At 32.3% G+C, this 24,367-nt stretch overlaps 1 protein-coding gene across 22 annotated transcripts in view; it reads right to left on the reverse strand.

Moving 5' to 3' along the window:
* The window catches only part of RIMS2 (regulating synaptic membrane exocytosis 2), a 637,809-nt gene that overhangs the window by 475,300 nt on the left and 138,142 nt on the right, over positions 1-24,367 (reverse strand). For 10 of the 22 annotated variants that reach the window (XM_045561860.1, XM_045561871.1, XM_045561879.1 and 7 more), the window contains one exon: positions 7,805-7,816. The exons of the other annotated variants lie outside the window; for them this stretch is intronic. In XM_045561860.1, coding sequence (XP_045417816.1) covers positions 7,805-7,816 — 12 coding nt within the window. The remainder of the gene's footprint in view (positions 1-7,804; positions 7,817-24,367) is intronic. 22 annotated transcript variants of the gene reach the window in all.

Below are 24,367 nucleotides of genomic sequence, written 5' to 3' on the forward strand. Positions count from 1 at the left end.
ATATCAGAACATCAATCACATTGTATGCCTTAAATATAAACAATTTTTTTCTGTCAGTGATACCCTTTAAAAGCTGGGAGAAAACATAAAAATAAAAATGTAAACTCCTACTTAACAAGGAAAAATATAAAATCAGAGCTAGTCTCCCCTTTAATAAAGAAATCAAATTTTGATTAAAGGAAAACTAAGAAACATTCACTAGGACATAATATATACATACATAATATAAAGATCTATTTTTTGAGCTCATTGGACTAAAATCAAATGTCCCAATTCAAAGGGATTTTCCTATACCTTACTTCCATCATGGGTATCATCCTCCCTGTATTTCCTGACACTTAGTATCCAAGAAGAAAACATTTCTTCCAGATTTACTACAGAAAATTACTTTATCTTTAAAAACATAAATCCCATTTCTACATTTGTATATACTTTTAAGGTTTTGGAAATATTTGAAATAGCATTTTAAAAATACATGCATGGTTCAGGTAGGGTGGCTCATGCCTATATTCCTAGCACTTTGGAAGGTTAAGGTAGGAGGATCACTCGAGGTCAGGAGTTCAAGACCTGAGCAAGAGTGAGACCCTGTCTTTACAAAAATAAAAATAGAAAAATTAGCCAGGCATGGTGGTGCACACCTGTAAGTCCCAGCTATGTGGGAGGCTGAGACAAGAGGATCACTCAAAACCAGGAGTTTTAGGTTACAGTGGGCTATGATGACGGCCACTGCACTCTAGCCCAGGAGACAGAGCAAGACCGTATCTCAAAAAGAGAAAAAAAAAAAAAAGCATGATGTCATAAAAAATAATTAGTATGGCTAACAGTGATAAATTATACTTGTTAATCATATAAATATAAATTACTTTGTAGTGAACTTCCTATCCAGACTTTCTAAATGGTCTTATATTAAAATATACGTGCAAAATTTTCATAAAATTTTCAAAAAGGGGGTGAAACTATGAAATTTTTTAATTTCTTTTCTCCCTTATTCTAGCCCTTTTGTTCTTAGACCCTATCTTTAAAAACAGTGAAACTCCTAGGGTTTGAGAAAGCATCTTGCTTCTGTATGAGAAGCATGTATTAATAAAGTATTTTCTATGATTTCAGAACCTAAACACAATGTAGACCTTTGCTCTTTTTTGAAGACATGGACAGATATTACAAAGACAATTAAACACAAATGGCTTCTAAACATGAAAAGATGTTCAACATCACTCATAGTAAGATGAACACAAAATAAAATTACAATGTAACTGGTAAAGATTAAAAAGTTAGATATATTGTGTAGTCGGCACATGGGAGGAAGCACTCTCATACCCTGTTAGTAGAGGTATAAGTTAATATAACCTTTAGAGAGGGCAAATTTGGCATACTAATCAAAATGTGAAATGCCCAGCAATTCCACCTCAAGGAATTTATCCTACAGCTATATTTGCACATATGCAATGTGACATACGTACAAAAATATTCACTGAAATAATGTTTATAACAGCAAAAGATTAGATATAATCTAGTTAAATAAATTATACATTTAATACTGAATTTATACAAATAATACTGAATTTCATACAAATAATACTGAATTTATTGAGATTAACATATGTACCAATACAGAAAATTTTCTAAGATATTCAAGTAAGAGATATAATTAAAGTACAGATCATTTGTGTCAAACTTGTGTGTCACCTAATAGCTCTCAGAATATATTTAAAAAGTGATATTAATAATTTGCCCATGGGGAACTGGAAAACTGGGTGACTGAGAGTCAGGGATAGGAAAGAGATTTAGTTTTTGCTATACATATTTACATACCTTTTGAATTTTGTATGATGACTTTAAATTACTTATCGAAATACATATTAATATTCTTTAAAATAAGCATAAATATTTTCTATATACTATAACTTAGCAGTAATGAAGAACTGTATTATAGGGTGACATAGGAATTGGAGGTAGGATAGGACCAGAGGATGGAGTTAATAGAACTGAAAGTGTCATTTTGGTAAGAAAAACATTGAGAACAGAGACTGCTATAAAGGAAAAAGAGAAATGAGAGACGGAAAACGAAAATAAGAAACGAGTTTATTACGCCAGGGAAGAGAACTCACAAGCAGCTCCATACAAAAAACAAAACACCTAGTCCATAACAAGTTCTCCCCTGGCTCTGTCCTAGTCAGACTAATTAAGCCAAGACTCTGGGATATCCAGCAAGGCCAAAAGGAGAAAAATACATGCATAACCTGTCAGATCATCACTGGACACAATGACTATCACAGTAAAATCTCCAAAGCAAAACCATATATCATATTTTTCTATTTTATCTTTTCTGTTAAAATGTAAAAAAATCTCCTGTTTATTTTTAAAACAAGATGCTGGGTTTTACTATCCTTTTTGGCACTTAAGAAAGAGGGTCGGTCCTCAGAATCCTGGGGAAGGAATCAATAATCGAACACGACAATCCTATGAGCTAGGATTACTACACACTTGTTTATTACCTCCACTTGATGAGGAAAGTGAGGCTTAAAGTGGTAATATAATTGGCCCAAATAATACAGTTAGCAAAGTGATAGAGGCTAGCTTCAAACTCAGGCATTTTGAGGGTAGAGTTTGTGTTCTTAACCATTTCATGTTGCATCCCACCTCAGCCCCCCTTAGGCCTTCCCCTAAGGTTCAATGTTCCATAGAACTTGTCATGAGAATGAAATAAAAGTGGTCTTTACACATAATGATTGATTAATAAAGGTTAGCTGTTAATAGTAACAGATATCTATTCCTTGGTTTCCTGAAAACTCTTCAAACTCAATTTCTCTATTAAATCATTGTATTCCCCTACTCTCCCAAATAGGATCCTCTATCATCCAAACACTGGCTTCAGCATAAATATCTTCATTCAATGCAAAAATCTAACTGTCATCCTTGACTCCTCTATCATTTTATCCTCTTTATCCAACCACCAAACTTCTCAACTCTCACATCCAGAACCCTATATAGCCACTGACATCTTCTCCTACTTCAGGAGTCCATAAACTCCCACCTATGGCATTTTATAGTTACAGGAATCCCATACAGAATAGGGAAATGGATGTCACTTTTACTTATAAATCAGATGGAATGGTATTCGCAATTGGAACAATTTGCTCAAAGCAAAATTTATCTAAAAGATGGAAAAGTACTAAATATATAATCAAAATGTATGACTTATGCCTGCTCACAAGAAGTTAGCTATGCTGCAATAGTAAATATTCTTTGTCATATCTGCAACTTCCTATGAACATTATCATAGCCACACTGAAAGTCACTTTGCATCAGTGCTTAGTAATAATATCAACTTCTATAAAACCTTTTTTTTTTTTATTTTTTGAGACAGAGTCTCACTCTGTTGCCTAGGCTAGAGTGCCGTGGCGTCAGCCTAGCTCACAGCAACCTCAAACTCCTGACCTCAAGCGATCCTCCCTCCTTGGCCTCCCAGAGTGCTAGGATTACAGGCATGAGCCACCATACCCGGCCTAAAACCTCAAAATATTCTCTTTGCCAGTATTTTCAGTTGTCATAAATATTTTTTATTATTTACCTGTAGGATATTTTATTTCACAGATATTTTATTGTACAGAATTTTCACATTGTGAGTGTTTAATCCCTTTTTATAAGAGACCTGAATCATATTTTCAAAGTTCACTTGCCCATCTATTCTAAATATGCAAATAATCAGGTAAATGGTCTATAAAATGATAAAATTTTTCTAAACTTAGAATGTATAATATATTCAAACATTCAGTAGTCCCTGTATGTCTCTTAATTTACTCCAAATCTAGCCTTCTATTAATAGATTCATTTTGGTATATATTCTTTTTGAATGGTATGTTGTCTAAATAATACAGTCCAAAATACTTCTACATTGCTGATGAAAAACTCTGAATTTTTGTCTAGTTTCTCTGTTGAACAATATAAGAATCCTGGTCTCTATCAAGCTTACAATATAATATGCAGAATGGTAGTAATAAAATCCTAACTTATGATTTTATTAGAAGAGTTGGTCATAACAACTGTTATATTCAGTATCTACAACAACTTTTGAAGGTCCTATACATGTTACTGTATTAATAAATAGAAATGCAGAAGCAAATAAATTAATCTGCTACTGTTAAGTCAGTATTTACTGGAATGCAGCTCCTCACAGCCATTGCCCAGATGAGATGGGATCATCAAAATTAGTATAAGTTGAAAAACACTTTTAAGTATATGCTAAATTGCAACTACAAATGAGAATAATAATCAGCAGCTAGAAGAATACATAGGGTATACAGGCATGAATAATGTGCTTAAGTATCAGACTGCAGTGAAAACAAAGAACACCTTCCTCTGAATATCACAGGGGCAGTTGCAACCCAACAGATAACCTGTATGCTTCTGAAATGTAACAAATACTACTGGTCACATATCACCCTTCCACACCCTTCATTTCAATAACGGTAACTATTAATAACATTTTTTTTACAATAAAGGTTAATAACCTATTAACAAGTACAATTTTTATTTATATTGTCTCAAGAAATACTGATATCCTAAGAAAACTAATAACTTTTGTAAAATGAGAAAAAGGAATAATTTAAGACCCATATTAAAGTGGTCTTTATATAGACAAATGAACGAATGATATATTGTCTCTAGACAGTGGCATCATTTTGTTCCCAAAACTGTACTTTCATGATGCTCTCACTAGACATGCATACGTCAGTATTTATTAATAGATGAAAAATTAGATATATGTTCTGGCCTATAAGCAAATAATTTACCATAGAGCTTAAGTTTATTTATTTGCTCCATGCATCCTAAAAAGTATGGGAAACATAAAAGTACTTAAAAAACAATTCAATCTCCTTTACTTTGATTCTATGTGAAACAGAATAAGTTCATAATTAAGAAAAAATTTAATCTCTAAGACCAAACATTTCACATTAATTTACTATTAATATAACTTAATAATTTAAGCTATATGTAATAAATGAGCAAATGTGTTAAATGGTCCTAATTCTTAAAGCATTTCTAGAGGCAAGAACATATAGATAAGTATCTGAGCAATGATCAACATGCACTTTTTTTTATTCCACTTCTATATTTCTGTGGAAAATCAAATCTAGATGTTTGTATGGGTTCTCTGCTGCACACTTCATCTCTACTAGTGTTTCCATTAGGAATAATTTTAGGTATAAGAAACAAAAAATTTGACTACTCAAATTTGACAGAAACAAATTTGGGAAGGGAGTATTTTTCTCACATTGGAGAAAGGTATCTGATCAGTGGCTCAACGACATCAAGACTAGTGACTCTAATGCTCTTGGCCTTTCCATCACTTTCACAAACGAATGGTCAAGACATTACTTTTGCATTAAAGGGTTATGCCAGCTAAATCTTTTATTTATCATGACTTCCCAGAAGCCCTCAGATATTTTCTTATATTTCGTTTGCTAGAACTGTGTCACACAGCCATTTCCAGTTGCAAGGAAGCTCAGAAATCCCCAGTCTCTCTAGTGGGAACTGCAAGAGAGAAGGAAGTTAAATACTTCTGTTGGTGTAAACATTAGGCAGGGTCTATAACAGTCAGTTCTTTCAACTAACTACTCAACATTCTGTACATACATTTTACATGTAACACATTCACCTCCTCCCAGAGGGAGGTAATCCCAAAGTCTCATCTAGTTATAAAATCTAAGTCTGAATCCAGGATCTCCAAGGAAAAACCAATGTTTCCAATATGTCCCACTGTAGATCATTGTGAACCACTGACCTATATACTTAAAGACAAATTATCTGCTCTCAACACACCCAATATACAATGACTGAGAAAAAAACAGGTAACTGTAATAAAAATTCTCGTTCAGAAACAGGAAGAATGAGAAATACGCAGTGGCAATTTTCCATGGTACCTAACAGTCCCTATATGAATGATGGTTTAGTTTCCTTGTTTACCCTATTTGGCTGACCCTGATACAGCTATCTAGGAGGTTTTCCCTTGACCATTGCCATTCATATTCCCTGGTTCTACCTTTTGGGAGGATGTCCCTTGTCCATTACCTTCCTTGGCTTTATATGAGATTGACTTGTATAGCTTTCACATCCACTGCTAGTATACACATCACACTGCTTACACAAGTAAACAGGCTTGTATATTGCCTTAGAGGTTAGTCATAGAATATTTGCTATCTAGAGTTAGGATTTCTTTGGCCACTAGTCACATGTAACTATTTAAATTTAAATCAATTAAAATTAAATGAAATTTAAAAACTCAATTTCTCAGTCACACTAGCAACTTTTGAAGTGCTCAATAGCTATATGACTAGAATCTACAGTACTGGATAGTGGAAATATGAAACATTTTCATTATTGCTGAAAGATCCAGTGCTAGATAAAAAATATCATAAAAAGGCCTGTTGAATCTTATTTGCCATCTTCCAAATCCACACAAAATTAGTATACTTTTATCTGTTAGTCAATTCTTAGTTTAAAACATAGACTGTTAAATTATGAAATCTCATCAGTACATCAGTCATTTCTGTAGTTGAGTAATCATCAAGTGCCTCATTGCTGGGATAGGTGTCAAAATTCATCATAGAAACCACAGAAATACCTCCTGGGTTAACTCTGGACACAAAAGTAGAACTAGAGATTCTAAAGGTTATAAATTGACTGAATCTTAGTACTTGTGAATCAGCTAATAAGGTGGACTCGTAGAAAGCTTATAGATTCTCCAGGGAACCTTCCCTGGATTAAAGATGATGCACAGTCTGGGATGTGTCTACAGAAATTGACCTGTATATCTTCAAAAATGCCTCTAAAATTTGGTAGGATTCCTATAGGTTAAAACAAAACTGAAGAAAATTGCAGTATCCTTTCTTCTGTCAGACATGTCATTCTAAATCCATATTCAATATTTGCCACCACCTACATCATCCCAAACTGAGTAACTGAAGACTATAAGGGGAAAAAAAGCTCTAACTAATTAAAAAAAAAAGCAGGGGGCACAGTTTAGAAGACCTCAGCTATGATCTTTGGGTGCCAATTCGCAACTGGAAAACTTGAAAAATACATTTAAGTCTGATTCATCAAAAGGAATCCGAATAGAAGGATTTTATCTGTATTTGCAGGGAGTCGCCAGTCTCCAGAGCAGATCCAAATACAAATCAGACCACTAAGGGCAGACATTGGGAGACTATTAAAATCTAGCCTGTAATGTAGTCTTATCCACCTGAGTATTTTTAAATTATAACTACATCCAACATTCAACATGAGGATAGAAAGTAGACATTTTATCAACTTCTAAGACATATTGTTAAGAAAAATAAAAATGCATTAAATGCTTATAATTAACAGCAAAATATGTACTTCAGAAAATCCATATCCAGTGTTATTGTAACTCATTATTACAAAAATTTAATCTTTATATTTAAGAAAGATAAGATTTTAAAACCTTAGTACAATGATGAGTTTAGAATAACATAAGATTAAAGGAATTCTTGTCACAATGAGAAATGCTATGAGATCTCGAAAATTCTAAAAAAGCAAGCCTCTTTAAAAAAACAAATAATCAATTTTTGTCTATAACACAATGAAATGTAAATAATTTAATGCAAGTTTTTCAGTAAAATCAGATAACATGCTTAAATATGCCATAATTTTAGCAATTATCATGCACTACAACTGTAACAAAACACTTAAAAGTGTATTAATTAAATACAGCTATAAAATTAAAATTGGCAATAACAGCAATAAGGAAAAAAATAATATTAGACAGAAAAAAGACTCTAACCACTTTGTCCTCCTGGGGTGAATATCCACGAAAGCAAGTTAGAAAAGACAGAAAAGACAAAACAAAAAAAATAATTAATTCCATTCTTAAAACAATAAGAGCTTTTTAAAGTTTTTTAGTGAAATTAAAATTCTGGAAATGTCTAAATTACATTTTGACTGAAACTTAAAACTTTAGATTTTAAATTAAAAATTTTAAGGAGAAAAGTTTTTCCATACATTTCATTCAATTCAAGCAAGAGTATGCTACATATTAAAATATATTAAGACACATAAATAATTTTCATAAAAGTAATTAAAGGAGAATGCTTTTTCTATAAATAAAATCCTAATTATACACGGAACTCAAAGGAAAAAAACTGAAAAATGTTTAGGAAAAAAGCTTTTATATACAAAGACAATAAAACATAGCATCTGTTTATCTTAATTTCATCATATACTATCAAAAGTAGACAAAATGTAATTCTAAATGAATTATGCACATTGCTTCTAAAAGTTATTTGTGTCCCATTAATTTAGAAGTCTTTTTTTTTTTTTTTTTTTGAGACAGAGTCTCACTTTGTTGCCCGGGCTAGAGTGAGTGCCGTGGTGTCACCCTAGCTCACAGCAACCTCAAACTCCTGGGCTTAAGCGATCCTCCTGCCTCAGCCTCCCGAGTAGCTGGGACTATAGGCATGCGCCACCATGCCCAGCTAATTTTTTCTATATATATTTTTAGTTGTCCAGATAATTTTTTTTTATTTCTATTTTTAGTAGAGACGGGGTCTCACTCGGGCTGGTCTCGAACTCCTGACCTCGAGCGATCCACCCGCCTCGGCCCCCAGAGGGCTAGGATTACAGGCATGAGCCACTGCGCCGGGCCCTAGAAGTCTTTTAAACATTGTTACTGAAAAGAAAAAATTTAATTAGAACAAGTCACTAAAGATAAGATATTATTGATTACAATTAATAATTTGGGGTCATACTTTCCCAATATTACAAATGTGGAAAAAAAATGGTAAGACATATAATTTGATCAAAATAATTCATTTCGATACACTGAAAGTAAACTCAATTGCTGCATTGCTCTGTTCTTTAACATAAAATAATGATAATAATAGTGACTACACAATAATAATGACCTGTTATGAAAATTTACATGAATTAGAAATCAAAATCATATTTTTGAGGCATTGCTGTTTCTTTGAAATATGGTGGTAGTATAACATTTATGACTAACAGGAAAGACAATCACCCAGTCCTATCTTAAAATCGTGCATTTTTAAACAACATCTCTAAAGGCCAGGCGTGTGGCTCACGCCCATAATCCTAGCACTCTGGGAGGCCAAGGCGGGAGGATCGCTCGAGGTCAGGAGTGCGAGACCAGCCTGAGCAAAAGCGAGACACCGTCTCCACTAATAAAAATAGAAAGAAATTATATGGACAACTAAAAATATACATAGAAAAAGTTAGCTGGGCATGGTGGCACATGCCTGTAGTCCCAGCTACTCAGGAGTCTGAGGCAGGAGGATTGCTTGACCTAGCAGTTTGAGGTGGCTGTGAGGTAGGCTGACACCACAGCACTCGAGCCTGGGAAACAGAGTGGACTCTGTCTCAAAAACAAAAACAAACAAACAAAAAAAACAATATCTCTAGCTGTATATCTTGTACAATTTCCTTCAGCTTAGACAGCTTTACTTTCTATCTGAAAATAGAGAATTATTTATTTTATAGGGTTTTTTATAGGGTTATAAAAAATTCTTATTAGAATATTATCATAAAATATTTATATATAATATTTATATTATATTATATTAATAAGAAGTAGTCAAGAACACAGTGATGTAAAGAATGCAGTCCTATCCCATTTCTCCAAAATCCTATCTTTTAATAGGCTAGAATATCAGATACAGAATTGTGTGCCAGGCAATATACTGACAGATGTTCATGTCATTTTATTTAATTCTTTAAAAAAAACCCTACGAAATAATTTTAATACTATTGTAATACTATTTTATAATAATATATATTTATATATAATATAATATTATGTTATGTGTTATATTATATTATACGTAATGTATAATATATATCATATGTTACATATATTTTATATTACATATATATGATATATATTAAATACATTACATTACATGTAATGTGTAACATATATTATATATTACATATATTTTAAATTATATATTACATATAATATAATGTATACATTATATACAATACACACATTACATATACATACATAAGATATTGTGTATATTAATATATAATGTTATGTGTTATATATAATATACATAATACATTATATTGTACATTATCACATATGTTATATATTATATACCACATAATATGCATTATATAATACATACATAAAATATAATTATATGTTATATAATATATACATCATACACTATACATAAAATATATAACACATACAATATATTATATGTAATATAATATATTGTTTGTAATATATAATATATGCAATATATAATGTTATTTATGTTATATAAAATGATATATAAGTTATATATCTGATATGTAATATTATATATGATATGTAATATATAATACACTATGTATGTAATATGTAACATATTAGTTATGTAATATGATATATCATATATTATCAATGCAATATGTAATATATATAGAATATGTAATATATAACATATTATATGTGATATGTAATAATATATACATATTATATAAGCAATATGTAATATATGGTGCATGCAATGCATCATCTATGTAACACACGATATATTATATATGTGATATGCAATATATATGTGATATATGATATATATGTGACATGATATGCGATATATATGTGATATGCAATATGTAATGTTACGTATTAAGTATGTGACATATATCTGCGATGTGATATATGTGATATGTGATATATCATGACAGATGTAATATATATCTTATATGTGATATTTTACATATGATATATTTTCTGTGATATGCGACATGTAATATATCATACATATGCGATATATAACATATATCTATGACATGTGATATATAGTATATTATATATGTGATATGTGATGTTATATAGTGCATATGTGATATGCAATATGTGATATATATGTAATCTATATGTAATATGATATATGTGATATCCAATATACTACATATTATGGATATGCTATATTACATATGTAATATGTGACATACTATACGCGATATATGTAGCATATCACATATTTAATATATCACATATCGCATATTTAATGCATCACACATTGCATATGCAATATAATGTATTGCATGTGTGATATATCACATATTGCATATGCAATATATAATATACTGCATGTGTGATATGCAATATATGATATATGGGATATGTGACATATGCAATATGTGATTTGTCACATATCGTATATGCAATGTGTGATACATTAAATATGCGATATGTGACATCACATATGTAATATGCAATATATTGCATATGTAATATGATGTCACATATAATATAATCACATATTGCCTGCAAGATACATGATATATATGCAATACATAATGTATTATATATATGGTATATTATATATGCAATATAAGATGTATATATTGGTATGTAATATATATTGTATATTATATATAATGTATGTGATGTGTAGCATTATGTACGTGATATGTAATACATTACATGTGTGATATGTGATATATTACATTATGCAATATATGTGATATATGAGATATGTGGTGCAAGTAATATATTGCATATTGTGTGTGCAATATATTATGTATCGCATATGTAATAGATCACATGTTGCATATGTAATGTCGCATATTTGCGTGACTGACATATATGATGTTATATATGCGATATATAATGTATTATAGATCTCATATGTTCCATATGCTATGTCCTATATAATATGTAATATATTATATTGGTATGCAATATATGAGATATATGTTTGTAATATATACCATATTATATGTGATATGCAATATATTATATGTGATATATGTAATATATCATATATGTAATATATCACATTTTGCATGCATGATATACAATATATTACATATACAATATATAATGTATTATATATGTGATATATAACATTACATATATAATGCATATATTATGATACATAATATATAATATAAAATGTTATATTATAATTATATTTTATTTTATAGTTATAAAATTTTATATTATATTATAATTATAAAATATAATTATATTTCATATTATAGTAAATATATTTACTATAATATAAAATATGTATATTATAAAATATTATTAAAATTATTTTATAGGGTTTTTTAAAGAATTAAGTAAAATGACATGAACAGCTCTCAGTATATTGCCTGGCACACAGTTCTATATCTGATAGTCTAGCCTATTAAAACATAGGATATTGTAGAAATGGGATAGGACTGCATTCTTATGTGTTCTTGAGTACTTCCTTGGTAAACGTTAAAGGTAAAGATGATATAAAAGCTATTATACACAATCAGGGACAACTATTGCCAATCATTTATTAACAAAAATCATTTACAGAGCACTCATCGTATATGTATCAGGTACTATGCTAGATCTCTGAGACATAAAAAGTGAGTAAAGAGAGTTGCCTCCCCAATGAATCAAATGCATATGAGAGAAATAAACAAATCGTTGCACAACAGAGAGATGTTCTGAAAGCAAGGGAATAAGAGAGCACTATGGAAACATAAAAGATCATAGGACTTGGAGAAAGAAGTAAAAAAAGGTTTCTGAGATACGAACAGGGTTTTAAAGAATAATGAATAGAAACTCAGAAAGACCAGTGAGGGAGAGTATTTCATGCAAGGAACACGGCATATGCAAAAAGTGCAAAAACACAAACAAGAGTGGCATATTTGGAACTATAAGTAATCTGAAAAGACTAGATTATAACTGATGTGTTTGAAGTAACATCTCCATGGTTATTACTATATTAATATCTGTCAAAAACTCAGAAGCATGACACTTTCATAAGATAACTCACATTGCAGAAAATAAAAACAAGAAAGAAAATGAAGTCATAATTGATGAGTCTACTAAAAGTTAATTAGTCTTAACAGATAAAAGTTCAATGTTAGCTATAACAAATACATGAAACACTCAGCTATAATATATACATGAAATATTACTGCTATGATATCTTTATTGTCTTTCAATTAAAGAAAAAGTCATAAAATCTACAATATGATTTCTACATAAGGTATCATATAGCTATTATAATTAAGTGTTCATTATGCTACAACATACAGACTGAATTGGATGGAGGCAATCCAATTGTTCTCCAGCAGGGAGAACAATTAGGAAGTTGTTACAATATTTTGGGTAAGAAAAAATGTGAGAGTGGTAAGAACTATACTAGTAGCATGAGTAATAGAGAGAATAATACTGATTTAGGAGGTACTGAGAAGTAAGGCCCCATAAGACTTGATTGAGAAATAGGAAAAAGTGGAAAAGAAACCCCCAGAGTCTGATTTGGGCAAGTGGAAAGATAAGAGGACAATTTTACTTGAAAGATAAAATAAAAAAGAAGCAGGTTAGAGGAAATAATCAATTAAGATATACAAGATAAATTTGAACTTATAAATGCCTATAATACATTTAAGCAAAGATCTTCAGTAGGCAGCTATCTAGATGGATCTGAAGCTCAGAATAATATTACTGGTGAAATCCTGTTTGTAAATTATCGGCATATATAGAGTACAAACAACCCCTGATTTATAATGGTTGGACTTAAGATTTTCCCACTTTACAATAGTGCAAAGCAATACACATTCCATAGAAATTATACTTCAAATTTTGAATTTTGATCTCTTCCCAGGCTAGTGATACACAGTATGATACTGTCTTGCAATGCTGGAGAGCAGTAACAAGCTCCAGCCCAAGGATAAACAACTGATAGACAATCACCAGGGTAACCAACTGATACTCTGCAGTATACTGTGTTGCTGGATGATTTTGCCCAATTCTAGGCCAATATAAGTGTTCTCAGCACGTTTAAGATAGGACAGGCTATGTATGATATTCAGTAGGTTAGGTCTATTAAAGGCATTTTTTAACTGAGATACCTTCAATTGGCTACTTGGGACAAAACCCCATCATAGGTTAAGGAACATTTGTATTTAAAACTATCAGAGTGAACCAAATCTCCCATGGAGATTCTTAAAGGAAAAAGGAAGAATGAAGATAGTGACCCCTAATTAAAATGGTTCTTTTTGACCTGACAAGCCTTCTCTGAAAGAAAAAAAAAAAAAAAAAAGCAAAAAGACTTGCTATGTCTTCTGATCAGAGTTTAGCAGTTCAATTATGTCAGAAGTCTCACTGTAATTGTCAAAAGTGATATTAATCTCATTAATATTCAAATTGGAATTGAGTTACTTGAAAATCAAAGATAATGTATAAATATAAAATATTATCAAAAAAGGCTAGTTAAAATGCCATAAAAAATACAAAAAAAACTCACTATAGGGGAACACTTTTATTTTAAACATATGGATGGTTTGGATTTTAAGATATTCTTTAAAAAGTGAATTTCCAAACTGAGTCATCTGGATATTTACCTTGGCTTTACACTTAGTCTATTGTTTAAAAAAAAAAGACCAAATGAATGAATTCAAAGAGTAAATATCTTTGAATTGCTTTATATTAAAATTAAAATTAGATTAGATTAAAATTGCTTTATATTTTATATATATTAATTATGGCAGACTTAATTTATATATGCAATAAGGAATACACTGACCCAATATATACATACGATTATCTAATTGAATAAGCTAACATATGTGAAAACAACTAGCATAGTGCCTGACATACAGTAGGTAAGAAGAAATCTACTAGCATAAAAATCATTGCAAAACACTTCTACAGCATTCACTGTGTCCCAGGTACATGTCTATGTGCTTCACAAATATTAATTCATTTTATCTTTACAATAGCCTTGTGAGACAGATACTATTATTACATCTAGTTACAGATGAAGAAACTGAGGCACAGAGAGATTAAGCGTCTTGTACAAGATCACAAAGCTAAAAAGTGATACAGTGATAAAGCAGAGATTCAAACTTATTCTCACTTCAGAGCTTGTCCTGTAGCTGAAAGTATGGCATTGCTAATAAACTATCTAATAGAAGGGAAAAAGAGGGGAAAAAATAACAATACACAACTGCCCCTTTGTTTGCTGAACCACCTATGGTTTAATTTGTTGTCTTTAGGAGTATGTTTTACAGCACTTAAAGAGTACTAAGCAGACAGGAGTGTGACCCTCCCCCACATCTGCCAGAATCACATTCTGAAAAGTACCATAAAGCCAACGTAGCAGAGAAAAAGAAACAAACACAGCCACCTCCTGTTATAATTTTACAGCAATAACCACTTTTTTGCCCTTTATAACCCCAATAAAAAGCCCAAACCCCTCACCCTCGGGGCCACCACTCCTTCTTTCTTTCATGTCATGCCCTTTCCTCACTTGGAGGAAACTTTTTGCTTCAAACCTACCTTAATCTTTGATGGAGAGTTCTTTCTCAGACTGTGGTGTGAGTTCCCCATCAATAGTAGCCACTACACAATGTGCCTCTATATAATGCCAGTGTCCTTTGTTGGTTTTATATTTCTTTTCTCTATAATTTAATTCATCAATTAATTATTTTAGGTCATAATTACTCAACCTGGAAACTCTAATTATAACTTAATGTATGCCCAACAATACTTATTAAAAGTTTAATAGTACAAATATATGTTAAATTTTCTTTTGGATAGCTAACATTTTATTATATTTTATTTTCTAAAATAATTTTACACCAACTATTTTTTTCTCATAATTGACCATCCCTATGGCCATCCTTACTATCTTACCACTTCTACTAGTAACCAATCACCCTGTCTCTCCCCAAGATCAATTTACTTTTCAGTATTATTCACAAATCTTCCTTCTCATTATCACTTATATCATTGATTCTATCATCATTTTTCCCCTCTGATATTTGCTCTTGATAGCCAAGGCACCATTTCAGACTAAATATGGCAATTTCATCCACCAACATTTATTCTTTGTGCAACTTTCCATGATTAGGTTCTCCAGTCTCCTAGGAAACTAATGTTAGTTTCCCCTCTGAATCCTTCTCTAGATACAGGTGTTCAATCTCCTCCCATGTATTGCTAAAAAGATAGATCCCTCCCTCTATATCAGTGCTCTTTATTCTCTGTAGTTATACTAGCATCACTTGTCTCTTTTGCCTGACTTCTCTAATCAATCCAAAAATACCTCTCTTTCATACCACTACAATAAGTCTCTCTCCGGCATGGTCTCTTTGTCAAGAATAACAACAATTAAATTCTGCTATAGAGTTTATCTTTTTTATTCATCTACAAGTTTCAGTTGCCATCTTTAAGAAAACATTATCACAGTGCTGAGCTGCATCAAGGAGCTGGATCAAAAGATAATGCCTATCCCAAAATAATATGCCCATGATAAGGACACCACATTTCTTTCCTCCATTCATTTACTTGCCAAGTAATACACTGACCTATTATGAGCCAAACAGATAGAAACCTACAGTAGCCAACCGGACTTATAGAGACCTATCAGTTAAAAATGATAAAATATTAGGTGTGGTAGATTAGAAGTCTGTAGAATCCAGTGTGGCACAAAAGAGTGAGTGGTTAACTGACATGGCATATCCAAAGAAACCATCATGAAGGAGATGATCCTTAAGTCCAGAAAAATAAGTACATCTTCATTGAATGGGTAAGGATTTGGGGGAGGGGGCTGTAAGGATTTTAGAGGGAAAAGGAGAAGTATGTCAGATTAAAGTAGCAGAATGAATAAAAGCATAACCAATAAAAGGCAGAGATAATTTAACAGGAGTACAAGTAGTGTAGTTTAGTTAAGTCATATAGAATGGAGTAAAGTTCGTTCCTAGCAGTAGGCAGGTAATAAATCATAGAGGACTCTTTATGACATTAGAAACTTCACTCAGGAAATGAGAAGTCACTGAATCATTTTTAAGCCGAAGATAAAAAAATCAGATTTGCATTTTACAAATATAACTATAGCACTGTGTTATGGATGTGTTTGACAGGCCAAGACTGGAGCAGACAGACCAGTTGGAAGACTAGCATTAGGCTAGGTGACAGAAGATGAGAGCCTAAAAAGGACAGTATTAGTAGTTTACATAGGTACAGAGGAAATGATAAAATCAGAAAATTGTGGAGAAACTGGTAAAGGACAGAAACCTGAGATGATTACTGGCTTTCTGGTTTAGATGACAAAGTGGATAGTTGAAAATTATAGGAATAGATCTGGGGGTTTTTCCAGTAATAGAAAATTCAAGAAAGTCTGTTCTGGACTAGGTGAGATTCACTAGTATTCTAATGTATTTGTTGAAAGGGAGCTCCTTCCTGTTGAAAGGAAGACTTCAAAAGAATTCAATGTCCTATTCTTTTTATGGATCCAAATTACTTTAACTTAAAATAATTTAAAAATAAGTATTATGAATAAGTTTCTATTTTAACTTAAAAAACATTGTTTAATTGTTCATTATTTTATGCTTGTTTGAAGTTAAAGATTTTTGTTATGAATGCTTACAAAGGAATTGAGTGAGATTCATTGGGTATTCCACTGAAAAGGGATAAAAGCATTCATGACCAAAGTCTAACCCACCTTACATGCCTTGCCTGCATTCCACTTCCTTTGTGCTCCCACATCTAGAGTCTGTTTTACTATCCTGCTGTTTTGGTGATATTTTTTATATCTTAAACTATTGTATAGTCTCCTATTAGGATTCATTACAGATGCTATAATTAACCTTCCTCATATATGCTAAATAAAATCTATTTAACTTGGTGCTCACCTTACCTACTTATAAGCAGCTTATCTACTGGTGAGGACATTAGGTACAGAACAGTACCCCTGACACAAAGTTAGTAACAAGTAAATACCAAAAGTAGCTTTCAAAGGCAGATAAACAAGCACACCTTGTCCCTGCTATGTACGCAGTGGTCTACAAATATTTTTTTTCTCTTCTCTAAAATAAATCTCTAAAACCATGTACCCCTTTGTATGTGTTTAAGTTAACATTTAAAGTTTAAATGATTAAGATATATTTTCAGATGTATTGTTTATTGAACATGTGCCCTGAATATATTTTCATCACATCTTGGAACTGCATACTTGGTTTATTTGATATATGGAAAGTATCTACTATATAACCTATTTGACAAACCCATCCACACTGTGAAACTATCAGCCAAATCTGACTTTCTGGAACTTCATATTTAAATTCAAGTAAGTGCTATAAATTGGTCACCGTGGCAATCATCTCACATCCAAATTCTAATTCTGGAAACAACAGATGAGGCAACAGAATCTTGCCAAAACTCTGTTGCCTCAGTGAAATAAGGTGCGACCCCCTTCTATATTTCTTAGAAATCCTCTCATTGCTTTGCCTCAGGGACTCTCCCTTTGGATAATGCATTCTAGAATTGTCACTTCTTTGGTGCCTCAGAGATTTCTACATCCCGAGGCAATGTACTATATAAAGACTAAATTCAGATTAGGCAAGGTTGAGGAGCATGCTTTTCTTTTGAAAAGCGAAAGAGTGATTATAAAAGTGAGTTGGAAAAGAAAAATTCACAACACAAAATGTTCTCAGGTAGATCAATTTCAACAATACATATGGACATCTCTGCCCTTAAAGTTATTCACACCATCTACTCCCAGAAAGCTTTCCTTCCACAGCGTGGATATACTATTTCACTTTCAAGACTACTTGTATAAAGGACCCATGGACTCACTCAGAGATTACTAAAGAGAAACAATGCCAAATTGTTAGCTACAATAATAGCATTTGTAGGCTCACTTGATATGGTTGATGCATAGGTAATGGGAGCCAAGGCTGCACCAGGTGAAAACTGTATAAAAGATGTTGCAATATGGAGAGGGGCTGAGCTCATGTAAACTTTAGTAAATGTTTTCCTTTATGCTTGGCTTAAAACTTTATTTTGCCTCCTTCCATGGTGCCGATATACATGAAAACATATAAAATATCCTAAGATTCTGCAAGTGAAATTGTTTTTCATAGTCACTATGTTATCCTTCACCATTGAAGAGGATAACATTAATGAAAGGAAACCATTCTATTTCTTCCTTTTAAATTCTATAACTATTTATTAGTAGTATTCTCACACATTATAGACTATTCCCCCTTGAAGCTCAAAAGTGAAGATCCATCTGACTCAACCATGACCTTAATAGTGGTCCTGTAAATTATGTATATCATTCTGATAAGCTTACCTGCTTTATTCATTCCTCAAATTCATGTAAATACAGTTTTCAAAAATTAGGGTGTCCTCAATATCATCATGTTATATGAAATGTGAAGGATGAAAACTAAAGCTTAACTCACAATATACTACATACAATAACTTAAGAGAATTAATGAAGCATCTCAATTACTTTTAAAAAATTATTTAAGCAGCAGATATATTTGGCTATATATTTCTCAGGTATTTCAAGAATTACATGAGTAATCTAGTATAAATTTTAAAATCATAAAATATTAAGCCCAGAAGAGATCTTAGAAATTATTTACATCAATGCTTTCATTTTATAGATTTTAGAAACACTAAGAGATAAGGTGACATGCCAAACAAAGTCAAACAAAACCAGAGTAGGAACAGAACTTGGACATTCTGAACTTTCTCAACTTATGCCGCACTCTCCCTGAAGAATGTTCAATTCTTTCCAAGGTACTTAGTATGTGTTAATTCTATGAAGTCTTAAAAAATATTCATATATGAGGTCGCTTACCTTGGCTATATGGAGACTAACTGCCTATTGCACTAGCATACTGTCTAAGAATTTGAGGTCATCACAGTGGCTTGAAATTAAAAAAAAAAAAATACCTAGAGGATTGCAAAAATAATCATTATTTGGTCTCTCAGTGTACTGTTTAAATACTAAGTGTTAAAACCACTTGTGTAAATGATATTAATCACTTGGTTATACAACAGGATGTTGATATTGTCATTGCATCTGATGTATTGAACACATGTATCCCAATACATTTGAAAGGACTTGCTTAAGAATCACTTCCATATAATAAAATAAAATATTTTAAAAATCACTTTCTTTTATAACCATTATAAAGTTATAATTAATTCTGCTTCAAATCTAATAATTCATAAAGTGAAAAGATTCATATCTGTTAAATTTTAAGCTCAAAAATGCAATTCTACAAAATGAATATTATTTATTTTTTTCAAAATCAGATTAGCAATTAAGCAAATGGTAATCTATTTTTCCTACCAAAAAGTAAAACAAAAAAAGTTGCCACTTCGAAGCTTAAAATAATCCCCATTATAAATTATTTTTAATGTCTTTTCAATGTCACCATCAAATGATTACAAAATAATTTCTTCCTTATAGTCAGTATTTTTTCATTTGACTAAATATACAGCTTTTATTTATAAAGAGGTTTCATTTTAAAAGGAAATAAATGGAATCAATATTTCATAAAATCTGGTTGAATTGGTACTTTCATATGTCCTATACTTCATTTATTCTTTTCTGTACCCTAAATGTACCTCAAGAGACTTAATTAATTGTTAAGGATGGCTTCACATGAAAAACCTTCAAAATTAAAACAAAAAGTTATTTTATTGTGCTTTCTTAGGAAGTTACTACAATATTTTTAAAATAGCTTTATAATTAAATTTTAAGCTATAAAATATTTGGGTTATCTCAGGAAAATCAGCAAGAAAAAAATCAAACAACCCTATCAAAAAGTGGGCAAAGGACACGAATAGAAATTTTTCAAAAGAAGACAGAAGAATGGCCAACAAACATATGAAAAAATGCTTAACATCTCTAATCATCAGGGAAATGCAAATCAAAACCACAATGAGATATCACTTAACTCCAGTGAGAATGGCTTTTATCAAAAAGTTCCATAACAATAAATGTTGGCATGGATGCGGAGAGACAGGGACACTCATACAGTGCTGGTGGGACTGCAAACTAGTGCAACTTCTGTGGAAAGCAATATGGAGATACCTTAAACAGATTCAAGTAGACCTACCATTTGATCCAGCAATCCCATTATTAGGCATCTACCCAAAAGAACAAAAGTCATTCTATAAAAAAGACATCTGCACCCAAATGTTTATAGTAGCACAATTCACAATCGCAAAGATGTGGAAACAACCCAAGTGCCCATCAATACATGAGTGGATTAGTAAAATGTGGTATATGTATACCACGGAGTATTACTCAGCTATAAGAAATAATGGTGTTACAGAATCTCTTATGTTCTCCTGGATAGAGTTGGAACCCATTCTACTAAGTGAAGTATCCCAAGAATTGAAAAATAAGCACCACATGTACTCACCATCAAATTGGTTTCCCTGATCATCACCTAAGTGCACATTTGGGAATAACACTAATCGGGTGTCGGGCAGATGTGTGGGGGGGATGGGTGTATACCTACATAATAAGTGTAATGCACACTGTCTGGGGAATGCACATGCTTGAAGCTCTGACTCGGGGAGAGTGGGGGCCTGAAGGAGCAAGGGCAATATACGTAACCTAAACTTCTGTACCCCCATAATATGCTGAAATAAAAATAAATAAATACATAAATAAATAAAAAATATTTGGGTTCTCATGATTCTACTTCATAAGTTTAGCTGCACCAAATTTCACTGAGTTTAATCCTTTGGGGCTATGATAAGTCAAAGAAATGTATTTAGTACCTATTGAGAGCAAAAGCCCTCTATTACATAAGGAAGTGACCATACTCATGATAATCAAATTTGAATAAAGAAATTAAACTCAATAGTCATTTTATTTAGAATATAGAGAACCTCTGTACATTCAATTCAAAGTAACACTTTGCCATGTAAATTAAGATGCTCCTATGACAGGTCTCTTACCTAAATAAAATGTAGAAAACTATTAAAAGAAATTCCAAGGCTGAATTCCTTGGGTTAAAATCTAGATTATTTCTTATTATCTTTTATTCCCCTAACATTTCCTCAGATTAAAGAAAAATATGAGAAAAGTGGGGAGTACTGCCTTGGCTTCTTCCTTATTCCATAAACCATCCTCATCAGCCTAATCTATCCCATATAAAGAGATTTAGAGTTGATCACAATACAACACATTTTCAAAGGGTGTTCCAGCTTTTCACAGCTTTTCCAGCTTTTTTAATTTATTAATTACAATTTTCCTTGGCATAAAGAGATTATACATTAGAAACTGAATGATATATTTTCAAGCAGTTAAACAATAATCCAATGTCATTAAGACTTCTGTTTCTGGTCTAAATGGGGTAACAAGAACCAGATTTCTCCTACTACATGAAACACACAAGCATAAAACAAATAATATAGATCAAAGAATGGTTTTTAAGACACTTGACATCAGGCAACAAAGGACAGTAATAGTTACAAGATGGGGAACAAGATAAGTTCTACAATTGCTCCTGACTTTCCAGCGAACAGGCAGTAAGAGGGATTTGAGGTAGAACCTGTCATATAAACTTGAAGTGAAAAAGCTGAGAGTCCAGGGAGGCCAGCACAGCTAGATTTCATAGGACTAGTTACCAGAAAAGAGAAAGCTGCACAGAGAGGAAATCCAAGAGATCTCCAGAGGATCCCTTCAAGTATTCAACTCAGCACTGATTAGTGAATGTGCATGTGAGAAAAATACACAAGAGAATGGGAATAAAAGTCTTCAGAAAATTCTTCAGGATTAGAAAAAACAGTGGTTGTTCTCACCAGTGAGATTAGAAAAATTCTAATTCACAGGATATTGGTTAAAGACTCAGAAAAGTCTATCCTCAGTAGAAGAGAATAATTAATGCTAAACCAAGCCCTGCTCCAGATCCATCCAACAAATCATAAAAGAAAATGTAAAAATATCAAATTGTTTTTGCAGAACGTAACTATGTCCTGAAAAAAGCCCAAGAAAATACAACATAGAAATGCAAAAACAGCCAACACCAAACAAGGTAAAATTTACAATGTCTGGCATCCAACCTAAAATACCAAACATGCAAAGAGTCAGAAAAACACACACCATAATGAGAACAATCAGTTGAAACCAACCCAGAACTGACAGAGAGGTTAGAATTAGCAATGGAGGACATCAAAACAGTTATTACACCTGAATTCTATATATTCAAAACATATAGCATGGAATATATTTCTTTAAGTCCTAAATTAAAATTATAGCCATAAAAACTATATTGTCAGAGATTTTAAAAAGAAATATACTGAATGGTATAATTAGCAGATTTGACACTGCAGAAGGAAAGATCAGTAAACTTGAATACACAGTAATAGTATACAAAATAGGGAAAAAGTAAAATCAGGTTTAAAGGAAAGAAAATAAGTGAGCAGTAGGATAACTTCAAGCAACCTAATATATAGGTAGCAGGAGTTCCTCAGGGAAAGTAGAGAAAGGAGGGAACAGGAAAAATATTTGAAAAACCAATGGCCAAAATTCTTCCAAATGCTATGAAAACTATAACCTCATATATGCAAATAGCTCTACAAATTGCAAACACAAGAGAAATGAATAAAAATACACCAAAAAATGTAATCAAATTGTACAAAACTAGTGATTTAAAAAAAAAAATTTTAAGCAGCCAGAGAAAAAGAACACATTACACAGAGAAAAACAGTAAGAATGATATCACATTTCTCACTGGAAACAGTGAGAGGGAGAAGGCAGTGAAGCAACACCTTTAAAATATTGAAAGAAAGAATAATTTAGGGGAGACAGAGCAAGATGGAAGAATAGAACGCTCCAGCAATCATACCCCCTGCAAGAACATCAAATTGAACAACTATCGAGCCAGAAAGCACCTTCACAAGAACTGAAACACCAGGAGAGTGATCATAGTACCTAGTTTTAAAACCATAACAAGAAAAGATACGTTGAAGAGAAGGGGAAGGACTGTCTGGCATTGCCTACACCACCTCTCCCTTAACCCCAGGCAGCACAGCCAAGACAAAGAATCTGTATGCTTGGGAAAGGAAAGCAAAGTGAGTATGGAACTATGCACTGGAACTCGGTTCTGTCCTCTCACAGTGGAACACAGCACCAGGCAGAATTCCACCAAGGCCTACAAAAGTAGCCTTTAGACTAGCCCTATGCCAGAGAGGAATCCACCACCCCAGCAGTAGAAAATAAATCCTGGTCCATTTCAACACCACCTGACAAAATTGGATTGATCCTTGAATAAATTTCAGTAGCAGCCAGGCCATACTGACTGCGGTCGTTGGATGAGCTCCAGTGCTGTACTGGTCTCAGAGGCTGTGCACTTGGGGTGCAACCCAGTATAACACCAACTTCAATACCTATGGAACTGTCTGCATCACCCTTGCCCCAACTTCAGGCAGTAAAATTCAGAGAGAGAGAGACTCCTTCCCCTTGGAGGAAAGAGAGGAAAGAGTACAAGGTACTTTGTTTTGCAACCAGGTACCAGGCAGCTACAGTGCACAAAGCACCAGGCAGAATCCCCAAGCCTCCAATTCCAGGCTGTTGCTCTTGGA

The sequence above is a fragment of the Lemur catta genome, chromosome 9 (genome assembly GCF_020740605.2).
Source record: "Lemur catta isolate mLemCat1 chromosome 9, mLemCat1.pri, whole genome shotgun sequence".
Classification (NCBI taxonomy): domain Eukaryota; kingdom Metazoa; phylum Chordata; class Mammalia; order Primates; family Lemuridae; genus Lemur; species Lemur catta.